General features: G+C 40.6%; 1 protein-coding gene across 4 annotated transcripts in view; it reads left to right on the top strand.

Annotated features, from left to right (window-relative positions):
* Window positions 1-12,627, top strand: part of NTRK2 (neurotrophic receptor tyrosine kinase 2) — a 208,235-nt gene that overhangs the window by 118,999 nt on the left and 76,609 nt on the right. For all 4 annotated transcript variants that reach the window (XM_032981906.2, XM_032981907.2, XM_042787626.1 and 1 more), the window contains one exon: window positions 2,279-2,467. In XM_032981906.2, the coding sequence (XP_032837797.2) occupies window positions 2,279-2,467 (189 nt within the window). The remainder of the gene's footprint in view (window positions 1-2,278; window positions 2,468-12,627) is intronic.

Here is a 12,627-nt window from a genome sequence, read left to right on the forward strand (position 1 = left end):
TTTTGGAGCCATTAGCTTGACATTCAGAAAGTTTAGAGATGAAAGGATGATGTCTAGAAAAAATTGAATGTGGTTTTAAATGGGTTTGCACTTTAATGCCACTGCATACAGCTATTGTGCACCTGAAAAATGTGTTATGACTTCATGTAAATATCTTGTGTGGCATCTAAGGAACCCTTTCCCACAGTTTGTTAGGCTCTGCACTTCATTAGAGAAATCTTCACCAAAAACTCTTAATCCTGGCAGCTTTCCTAGTAGAATCAATCTTTTGAGGATCTGGGTGATCAGTAATGACAAAACCAGCCTTGGTATTAGTATTTCACTTGATAAATTGCAAAGATCTAGGCTTCTCTTACATTTGTCAACAGTGACTTTCCAGTGAAGTGCAAGGTATTTGAAAAATTACCTCTAATGTTTCAGGCAAGGGGGGGAAGTACTTTTTCAAACTATGAGAACATTTCCCTCATGCACCATTAAACCAACTGGGGAGAAAGGAAAGCAGGACAAGGGTGGGAGTACACTTGAGTTTCTGAGGGTAGGGTTGAATAGCCACATGCCAAATTATTTAAGTTTTATTCCTGTGAGCCATGCCATGAAATGATAAAGTGTTTTTGTTAACAATAGAGTGAGCCATGGAAGAGGAAGGGTTTCTTTTCTTTAAAGCTGTCCTTTCTTGGCTGCTGTGTCTGGGACTGTCCTAGTTTTCATTTTGTTCCTTAATTGTGTGTGTGCAATGGTGGATCCTGCCTATCTGCTCTCACATCCTCAATGATGTGTCTACAAGACCTGCTGCTGGTCCCCTTTCTCTCTCTCTCTGCATCCCCCATCTCTCCTGCAGACACAGATGTCGTCTATGTGGCAGGTTACTCAGCTCTGTCTTGCATCTGCACTGTTCCTTCTGTCCAACTTAAAATTCAGTTTGGGCCTCCAACATTTTGCAACGGGGTGACTGGCAACTTGGAGTAAACACAGCTTTTTGTCATCCTCAAAGTCTGCTCTGCTGCCCCCTTCTTTGGGGGGACATTCACCCCACCTGTCATTGCTGCCCGTGGGCTAGACATGGATGTTGTCTGAGAATGATGTTCCAGGGCAGGCACTTCCAGAGGGCAAATTTTTCCATCTGTTTCTAGCATCATCTTTTGATTGTGACAGTTAGAATATGTGAATGCCACCCCAAAACCCCTGGTTAAGGCAAATGGAGAATGAAATGAAATGTGACATGTGTGGTCCCTGCTGTCTCTTCAGTGGGGAAATTAGGCAAAATGTTGTGGCTGCTAAATGGTGATTCTGGTTTTCTTTGAATACTGGATGGTGTCATGTGGAATTTAAATAGCGGGGTTAGATGGCAGGAGTTCAAATGTCACCCGTGCTGATCTCACTGTTAGATCAGAGGCCCCTGCAGCTCACAGAAGTGGGACATTGTGCTAAGCAGGATTTTTTTAACCCATTTACAAGGTTTTATCTCTGTGTCACTTTTGTTAAAAATATAAAGCACAGAGTGAAAACAGAACAAAAACTGTCACTGAATTACTGATCAAAATAAACCTCTTTCTGAAAGGTGACTAGACTCAGGTATATACGGGGGAGCCCATACAATATTGGGATATTCCACTGGACTAGACGAGCCCACCTGCAGTGACCCCAGATTTTGCAGTGGGATAGGATGTGTCTTTCCTACTACTCTTCTTAGTGTCTGTTCCACACCTGTGACTTTTCAAATTGTCCCCTGGATTTTTTCTTTCAACTGTGTTGTCTTTCAGAAATTACCAGCTTCCCACATCAAGACAAGCCTATCACCTCTGTGTCTTTTGTCTTGTTATAACACCACTTAAAAGGGAAGGCAGGCATTCCCTGGGTTTGTGGCAATTATTGCTTTGTGATCCAAGTAGGGCATAAGGTGAAGAAGTTAATGCATGTAGTTCATAGCTTATTTCTAAGAATGACAGAAGGAGTTCAACAAATGTGGAGATCTTTCCCAGTGACAGATGATGCTGGACCCTGACATATTTAGTCTAGGTGATCTACCAGTACAAAAATTCGCTTCAAATTCCAGCTCCTAATGTAAAAACCCACTGCACTCCATCTGCGTCCAGACATATAAATTTCCTGAGGTAAGTTCAACAAGACACATGAAGAAGGCTGTTGACTACAGGGATGGAGGACAAACTAGCCCCCCCAACCCCCCCCCCCCAAAAAAAAAAAAAGGTAGAAAAAGGAATCATCTGAGGGAAGGAAACCATGTGCTGAGTTACAGGAAAATCTTTGTTTCTAACTCTAGGTCCTTCTTCAGTTATCAGCAATGACGATGACTCAGCCAGTCCCCTCCACCACATCTCAAATGGCAGTAACACTCCGTCATCTTCTGAGGGGGGTCCTGACGCAGTCATCATTGGGATGACGAAGATTCCAGTCATCGAAAATCCCCAGTATTTTGGAATCACCAACAGTCAGCTCAAGCCAGACACCTGTAAGTACAAACAACTGTATATGTTTCAGTCATTCCTTTTACCTGTGCAAGTGCTGGGGCTCCTTAACAGAGCTAGCAGAGCTAGTGCTCTAAATTCCTGGGAGTGGAAGGGTGGGGTTAAAATGTATGCAATTTGTTAAAGGTACAGGGGATGAACTGCTTTCTGTTTGTCAAAACCGAATTCAGCCCTTGTGATGAGTCAATGAAGTCAGCAGTGTTACGCTCAAAGCCCAATCCATATTTCATCAAAGTCACCGGTAGCCTTTCCATTGATTTCAGTGGTCTTTGGCCGATCCTGTGCACTGAATGTGTTCTTGGGGAAAAAACAAATCCTGGGTCAGAAGCAGAAGTCAGTAGTGTTACATACGCACTGCTTTTAAATTGATTGTATTGGCAATGAACATAACCTAACTTAGAAATCTCAGTATTTTTAAAGTTATAAGAATGATAAGTGTTAAAACTTAAATTCTTTCAATTTCATTGTATAATTCAACATCTAGAGCTGGAAAAGATGTTGAATATTTAAAGGTAGAGCAGAAGGTTGCATGATGGACAATAAATGCCACAAACATTCTTTCATGTTTAGTTAGAAGCAGGTGAAATGTGAAAAAATATGAAGAGTTAAAAATAATTAACTATGAATAATTTTTAAAAGTATCCTTAACTTCACATGCTACTCTTCAAACCTAGTAACAGTTTTAGAATTGGACATGTGAAATGTTGATTTTTGAACCAAGGAGTACCATGACAGCAGATAACTGAAAAAATACCTAAACTATGTTGTGACTGATAGTAATTGCACTGCTTGCTATTTTTCATCAGTACATTAAGGTCTTTAAGTATTTCAGAGAAGGTTGTTCCTGCCTCTTTTTTCCCCCTTTTTTGGTGTGAATGTACATACATTTCTGAAGTGTCACTGGAAATTTGAACTATTTCTCTGGAAAGACATTCTAGAGAATCCCAGTATAGCTGGTGAACATGGGTCTTGCAACTAAGGGGCACTACAGCCTATCTGTATCCTCCCCTAAATGATAGTGTTTCATAGCACAAGTTGTAGTCTAGGGGCTTACTGACAAGGTCAGAAACGTTTGCTTCCAACTTCACAGAATTTAAATGTCGTAATAGGAATCTTTCTTGACCTGTGCATGAGGGCGTGCATACGTACCTGCATGCATGACTTCTAAGGTTGCAAAGAGTGATGCTGGACTACCTACGTATCTTGTCAATATTAATGCATATCTACATCTAGATTGTTGCACTAAGCACAATCCACAGAAGAAGGTTCCTGCAGTGCAACAGAAGGTCTTCTTCTGCCTTTTTATTGTACATCCCTGATGTTCACTCTTACCATAGCTTTTTTGTGTGCACTATTTTGTGATTAGAAATGCCCCATTTTCTCTTCTACCAGAAGATATTTGAATAATCTGGCCTAGCATATGCAGTGGGATGCATAAGGTAATCACTGAATTGCTGATACTTCATCAGCACAAGGAAAATGTTATACAGATGCATTCTGATTAGAACATTAATTCCTGTGAAGCATAGAAGCCATTAGGGAATCAGAAATGGGCAACATGCCCATTAGAGCTCTCTAATGTTATATAAAAGGCCATGCTTTCAAATATGAGGCTACTGTACCTCCGTTCCCAGCTGCATTAGACAACATTATCATTGTTTAAATAAACATTAGTGACTACAGAGTATTTAACTTTCAGCATTAATGTTGAAACAACATACATGCTGTTCTGGGGAAAGCCCCAAACTGTACCAAACACAGAATTCTCTCACATTTAGTAAGCTGTACATTAAGTACAGACACATTAAATCATGGCTGACTAGTACTAAGTAGGTTCTGATCCTAAAAATACTTAAGTCTGTGTTTGGTTTTGTGTGCTGCAATGAAACCCACATGGTGTCAGGGAAATTAATCACAGTACATGAAGTTCAGTTTGTTCATAACTGCTTGCAGGATGCAGCTCAAGACTTTGCTATGGTGCTCTGGGGAGGTTTGTGAGACTGGTGCTCTGCATTCTGCCACACTGCTACAGCGGTCCCAGTCTCTGTGTTTTTGTTGCTTTAGCAAAGAGAATCAGGTAAACTGTGGCAGTGTATAAACCAGGGCAGATTTCTCCTACCACACTGAGCATCTGTCCAATAAAGAGTGTAATAAAAATTGTCTCAGTCAAAAATGGTCTTCCCAGAAATAATTTCACATACACTCTCTTTCCATCTCTCTCACTTGCTTATTATTACAGAGCTGCCCTTGTCCTTTCTTAACCTGCCAGCCTCCTCCTGATGTGTATATCTGGTATTTATAAACCTCTAAGCCAAGTAGCTCTCATACCTTTTTCCTGTTTACAATAATGCCAGCTCCAGATGTCATCTGGTTTCTCATCTCCAGCAAGATAATTAACATTTATGTTTATTTCCTATCTGATCTAAGCTCCATTGTCTGCTAGCATTAAACACAGTAATCATTGACAGTCATGCTGGAAAATGTTCTTTTGTATTTAGCGTATGTTGGTCTGTGGAAGGAGGTGAGAGTTCGAGCTAGGTGAAACTGTATGCAGATCATACTGCAGTTTTCACAGAAGTTGAAGGAGTACGTCTGCTGTGAGTAGTAAATGGAGTTTCTTTTTTGTTATCTACTTAAGCCATATTTTGACTTTCATACAGATAACCATTTCTGCACACAGTATATCAGGCTTCATTGCAAAATATTAGCAGTGTATGTGTTTAAAAGAAAAATTAAAAAGTTGATTGCAATGAATTTTTAGTTTGAAATTCCATGACTGTATCAGTAAATTGATGCTTACGCTACTGAATAAATCCCAAAGAGTGATGGCTTCTAAAGAGTCAGTCTGAGGCTAAAAGTTACAGCACTTTCCTCCTCTTGTGAGACAGCTTTCAAGGTGCGAAAAGCAAACTGATGAAGATGAAAGACCCATAGACTTGGGGGCTTGGGTTCCAGTCATCACTCAGAAGAACTGAATTTCTGCCCCAGGTTTCAGCACAGATGCTCATATGTACCTTTAATTTCTGTAATAGTAGAAAATTACTCTTCATCTTCCCACTGAGATTGGCTAATATTTTCCATGTCAGCTACTCATCATCTTAACTACCCATTTTCCTTGCCAGCAAACCTACCGATGCTTCTTCAGGACTTGTCTGTCTGACACCCTATCCCAGCCCTCCTGACTTTTCCTTTCCCTGACATGTACCCTTGGTTGCTGATGGCCAGTGGGCTCATCTGCCCCTTCAATATCTTGAATATTTCCACCTTGAAAGTTTACAGTCTGTGGTGCACAGACACATTTCAGACACGTACCAGACTTCTTGGTTCCTTTTTGTATGAAATTAAAAGGCATTTCCTTTTGGAAATACTTGGCTAACAGTGACAACTCTGATTTCAGATGTCTGGGAGAGAGTCCACAGCCTGGACATGGTGAAATTTTCTTTGCACTTAAGTCATTGTAAACGAGGTTGTGATGTATTAAGTGTCAGCCCGCAAACCTCTTGCCTGGAAATTGCCAACAGTGTTCAGTTGTTTCAGCTGAAGATTGGTCTGTAACTTTGTAGTGGAGTAACCAGGTGCAGAAAACTTGCATGGATGGCAAACGTTGCAAAGACTTTTGTTTCCTGAAATCAACTGGATAATGTAATATCTTGTGGGCATAGATGCTAACTATTGCTAGATGGTTAGCTTCACTAATCTTATGAGCTATCACAGCCCCTAAGCTATTTGCTATTTTTGTTAATACCACAGTATTTCAAAAATTAGTCTTCTACATCTCTGGTCAGAAACTGTAGTTGCTAAAGTTGCCAACTGAGCCTGCCAAACCTGTTGAAACAGGACGGAAGAAACAAAGCCATCTTCCCCATGAACGGCTATGGACTTTCTTCATTCATCACTTAGCTTGCAGCCCAGGGCTTGGAATATATCAGCCCATTACTATTACTTTTCCATGATTAATGGTGGAATTTCAGTCAGTAAATAACACTGCTGTGTTGGTAGTAGTGTGAAAAGCAAAACCTGAGGAGAGGGCATACATAAAACAACAGTGGAAGTGCCCAGGTTGAGACTCTCTGGGCAGAACTTGGGTAAGAAACTGCTTGCAGGTGGTTTTGGGATTTTGGGAATCAAATTGTTCTCTGAATCTCACCCCAGTAACCCCGACCCCTGCCCCACAAAGTCACCATGGTTGTTTGGGTGCAACTGAGAGAAAGGTTGGAGCTTTGTCCTTTCATGGAGAGGTTTGCAAGCTCTAGGTTTCAGGCCCCCTAGGGAGGATAAATACCAGCTACACTGACATCACTTTGCACTTCCCAGCTAATCCGTATTTGCAATTCACTCAATTTAATCCCTAAAGATACTATCAGTGATGGAAAATAACTTACTTGGTAGGCAGTCGGTGGGTGGTTTATTGGCAAGATGTTTTCAGTGGCTGGCCACACATATAGCCATTGTGTTTCAGATTATGTGGTACGGACTGTGGGTTTCATATGGGAAATTTGGGTATATTCATGAGGTAGTCTTAATATTTCATCTATATTTCTGCAGTTTGAGATTGTGTTCTTTCAAGTATAGGAGTGTGAATGTGCAGTTTAGATAATAATCATTGTACTTCCAGTTGGCTTCTGTTAGGGAAAGTCTGCAGCTGATTACAAGTTGGTAGAAATAATTTTTGTAGGTTAATTTTATTTACTTTGCTGATCTGAAAAATGAATTTACAGTCTATAGCTTCAGTTCCGCAGTAAAATTGCTAATTGTATGTGTGATGCTAATTTTAAAGGCACAAATTTTGAGAGCATTCCTCTTCTATCCCATTTTGAGAACTGAACTTTTCAATTTATGCTTAAAGATTTTCATTTACATTTTAGGGATTGTTACACCATTTAGTTAAAGGTGATCTCAGTCTTTTTCTGACTTCCCTTGTTCCTTAACTGTAGATTTCTTTTTGACAGATGCTTAGCCAAACTTTGGTTGTCCTCACTAGGCAGGAAAGTTGCAGAATGCACTGCTTCAGTCCACCACCTTCTGGAATAACTTTTAAGGCAGGAAAGAAGGAGTGGTATTCTTACCATTTTATCATGACTCCTACAGTATTGGACTTCTCTCTTTAAAGCCATAGCTTTTGGAGTCTGGTGGTGATGCCAGATTTCATTTTAGAATGAGAAAATTGTGAAGAAAATCTTGAGAATGTGAGCCAGACCCCAGAAGACTGAGGAAACAAAAAAAAAAAAAAAAGATCTGGATTTGGTTTTCTTCTGTTTATTACATTGTGATTCTGTTTGAACTCAGTTTCCTGATTTGGGACCATTTGAGCGTGGCAGTAGCATGTGAGGGTGCAGAGCTGGCTCCACTCTGCCAGCCTTGGGAGATAGCCCTGGCATGGCTGCTGCAGAGAGCAGAGGGGAGCAGCCAGGTACCAGGACTTGCAGAGTTACATTTCCTCTCCCAGGCCATTTGTGGAAGGGTGCAGCTGCTTGTACAAGTTCAATACCCAGTTGTTTCCATGGCTCTGACCACTCACACCCTGCAAGGTGGATTGGTTTCTCTTTGTTGTGGAGTAGGCTGACAACCTTCTCCCGAACCCTTGGATGACTAGCAACTGACTAGGCCATTTGATATGAAAAAAAGGAGTAGTTGCCTGTTTTTCTAGGGTAGGTTCAATAGGAGGAGGTGATATAGTCACCCAGTTTGTATTTCTCAGGCATCCTTGCCCCAGGAGTCCCACAGCAGAGCGTGGCCTCAGCGCATGTGTTTCCTCTCTGGGTGTGAGGATTCTCACTGTGTGGCAGGGACGTGAGAGTCTGGTGATACGAAAGCTGGAGGCAAAAAGGAAAATTCACCAAGAGAGCTTGTGCACTGCAAGAATCTTCCAGGCCCCTGACCCAGAGCAGCAGATTTGTTATTTCCACATGCTGCTCATCCTGCGCACACGGTGTGCTGTAGAAAACAGCAATGTGCAATGAGCAAACTGCCTCCAGCGGGCAATCTCCATTTGACTTTATTTCTCACGTAACAAATTATGGCGTGTTCCAGGTTGTATCTGTCACCCTACACTAGGGGTAATTTTTGACACACGTTACAGCGTGAAAAATAGACTGAGTTGGTCCCTGTGCACAGAAGGATCTCCCATGAGACACTCTGTCAGCATTTCCATCTCCTTTGAAAGGCTTTTATACCTGAGTGACCACAAAAGAAAGGGAGTGGTTTCTTAGCCATCTAAGTCTTAAGCCTGTGGATTTTCCATCAACTCCTAAAGTTCGCAGAGCTGAAAATCTATAAGCAGCTCATTTTCCTATAAAAGATACCATGACCTCAACAGCCAGAATGCAGAGGAGCAAAACTGATCAGTCTTAGTGAAATTCAGACTGGGGTGAAAAACCTCGCTGTCCAAGCTGAATGTGCCAGTCTTGACACCACTGGTAGTTGGGATTCAGAGCTTGGGAGGCTTAATAGCGTGCTCGCTTCAGGATCTTCAGATGCTGAAAACCAAAAAGCTTTAGATGGTGAAAGTCAAACATGAATGAGGTTGAGATTACAAGGAGGGATATGCATACCATATTTGCTGATTATCCTAATCATGTTGTGTGCTTTACTCTGAAGACTTTTTATTGGCTAGGTAAATGTAGAAGAGAGAGATTGGCTAACTAAAGATATAAAGACATATGAAAGTATATTTTATCATTTAGATTAAATACTTTTGTTGTTTGAATGCATGTTTTAATCCCTGGTTGCAGTCACCATTTAAAATGTGTGTCTTTGCAATTGTTCATCAAGTCATACATATGTCAGAAATGTCAGCCATATAAATCAGTGGTGTATTTCATTAGTTGCATTTGACTTTTGTTAACCGGGTGAGAGAATTGTCTCCCAGACCATAGCATACTGAGTTGCAGATATTTTTCCCAATGATGTGGTCACATATTTCCTTTGCCCAATAAATAAAATGTAATACAGAATGAATAAATAAATTCATCAGAAATTAGATTTTTTTAACTCCTTATTTCCTTTGCCCAGTAAATAAAATGTAATACGGAATGAATAAATAAATTCATCAGAAATTAGATTTTTTTAACTCCATATTTCCTTTGCCCAATAAATAAAATGTAATATGGAATGAATAAACAAATTCATCAGAAATTAGATTTTTTTAACTCCTGCTTCTCATTCTGAGACTCGGCAGACCTTCATTTTTTTGTTTTCCAACCATATGGAAGAAACTCTCCCAAAGGCGGAAGCCTTCAAGTTGAAAAGTGTGGGTTTTTACCTCTTTAAAAATTCAGAACTGGAAAGAAGGGAGTATTTCCACATTTACTGTAGAGGTGAACCTATAGAATCACTTTTGCCCCCAGAAGTTACTTGTGTTGCAGTCTTAATTTGTCCAAGACGTCCATTTACATCGAATAAAAAGGGCAAGAAATCATGCTTTCAGCAAAATATTTGCATTTCATCACACAGAATGTTGTTCTGTGACCGGAATTATTTGGTAAATAATTTTGCTCTGAAAGCCCAAATGCTGGAAATGCAATTACAACAAATTGCGTGGGGTCTGATCTTTAGTTTATGAGTAGCATAGCACAAATGTTTTATCACCTAGAAAGACAGCACATGAAACGTACTTTTGGCTAAATAGTGGATGTCACAAGGAGATCTAAGCAATGAAGATCCAAAGTATGCATTTCAACTACAGACACAGAGTATGAGCCATGACAGCGTGAAACATGCACTGTCAGTAAAGTGTCCAGTGTCAAAATGCAGGTAGAGCATGGACCTTCTTGTGTAAATTCATCAGGTAAGCTTCAGATAAGCACACTGTTCTTCAGAGGAGCACTGAAATGCACTGTCAGCATCAAGTCCAACCACAGGCTTCATGTGAAGAGCACTCCGAAGGAGTTTTATGAAAGATGAAGTGAAAGAAAACACATGTGCTAACACTCTCCACAATTAGGATATTAGTCAAGGTCAAAGGAAACAATATGGTGCTTTTTTAGTAGGTATAACCTCAGTGGCATCACTACATTCAGTTTGTCATTTGACAATACATCTGATTCAGAAATGCATTAACTATTTTGGCACCAAAATATGTAGCTAAATCAGTAATATGAAAATGACAAAAAGCACCCTTTGTATTGTAATGATTAAATTATGCCTGTCAAACTGTGCGGCATCCTAAGTTCTATGGATGTTGATTTTATATACAGAAACTTGCATATGTATGTAAAAATGTGATAGGAAAATAACATGACAGAGGTTAAATGGGTAGTACTTATATCTAACCTGAATGGGAAAAAAGATAATCCATTATGAAAACCTCCTTATCATGAGCCTAAGCACAGGAGCAGGATTGGGTCTTGGTTTCTTTTCTTTGTCTCAATGAGGGTTTTGGCTAAATAAGAAATACAGGTCCCAGTGAAGCAATGTAGTATAAAGAATAAAGTGAGAAATTTTAAGTCTAATAAATACTAAAGTATGAGAAAATCAGAAATAAATAAAATCACTCTGTAGCCAAAGTTATTTCATAAACCCTACTTCTAATTTGCTTGAGTTCATCACCAAGCAAGTGCATTGTTATTACGAAACAGGAGCGTGTAAAATGCAGTTAGTCCTGAGCACAAGCTCACCCAAAGACGGATTTTGGGAGAAAACGAATCAGGAATACAGTTGTCCACAATAAGCAGCGGTTAAGACAGGGTAGTATTTATCGCAGTTGCAGTGTCAGCCATGTTGTTTCTCAGCTGTGTGTAACATCTTCACACCTCTCACCGGCAGCAGTCTCTGAGGAGTTAAGGCTATCAGTGTTTTGAGACTGTGACTTTTGAGAGCAGTTTAAGTGGTTTGTTTTTCTGGAGGAGACTGTGCAGTTGGCTTTGCAAGTTTGCAGATCTTCCCAGTGCAGGGAGGCTCTGGATAGCAGTGGGTTTATGTTGTGCCTGGAGCCGTCAGAACTGCAGAAGGGGCCGTGGCCCACTCTGAATGAATATATGCATGCCCTTCCTGTTCATGTGTTTCTGTGTATGAATGGGGGTGTACTGGCTTGCATGGCAGCCCATGCACCCAGCAGGGGTTCACCTGCTCTGTCCCTCCCTTTCCTAGATCATTTGTACTCTGGCTATTGGATTCTGCGAGGTGCTTTCCCCACTGCATCCCAGCAGTGGCAGATCCACACAGCTGGGATGCAGAAAGCCCATGCTCCTGCCCTTGCCCTGTCTCCCCCTGCAAGTAGGAGGGCTTATTAGCTGCTCTGGGGTGGCTAATCTCCCAAACCTTTTTTTATTCTGTGGTCTGTGCAGCTTGATTATCATTCTGTCATGAGAAACCTTTCCCAGAAAAATTTCCACTGGGGTTCATAAGGTCCAAGTACGTTTGGTTTGGTTTTGACAGGGTTTTTCCCGGGAATCCCACATTCCCTCAGGCTTAGATGCATGTGTGTTATGGACATAGAGTAGGCCAGCAGCAAATGGGACCTAACAGCCATTTAAAATGTTGTCAGAGATAAAAGTAACACAACTGGTAATATTCTGAAATATTCTGTAATATTCTTCAAATGATTTTTTTCAGCATTAACTTGCTAATTATACTTCTTAACAGGCTTCTTATTTTCCACAATAGCAGTTGGGGGAAAATGATAAGGCTTTTTTTTTCTCACTGCAAGGTGTTTAATTAATATACCTGGTTTAGTTCAGACGAATATTCTGTATAATAAAATACCCAAGCCCAGCATTTTTGACTCATTTAAAAAATATGATTATACAGGTAGACAATTTCAGGAACACGCCTCTGTCATTAATGAACAGAAATAAAAACCCAACTGCTGAAACGTATCTTTATGATCATCTTTTGGAGCTCGCCCTTTCCCACTTTCCCTTAAGCTAGTTTTATTTTGGTTTACTGTTCAGAAGCGAGGACATCTTTCAGTGTGGGCTGCTCTCTCAGCCAAGGATGCTGAAGGGACCTCTGCTTAATGGGACTGTGACTGAGGGGCTCAAGGAGAGACAGGTAGCTCTTGAGCTCAGTAGTTCCAACCCAGTGAGGATTAGTATGAATTTCTCAGCCTGTTGTTGAGCAGGACATTCCACAGAGGATGGGTTATCACTCTTCAAAGCCAGTATGTGGATTAAGTCACAAAGCATACAGATCTGGTATGAAGTGA

This window comes from Tyto alba, unplaced genomic scaffold (assembly GCF_018691265.1).
Source record: "Tyto alba isolate M040663 unplaced genomic scaffold, T.alba_DEE_v4.0 Super-Scaffold_13, whole genome shotgun sequence".
In the NCBI taxonomy this organism is placed as follows: Eukaryota; Metazoa; Chordata; class Aves; order Strigiformes; family Tytonidae; genus Tyto; species Tyto alba.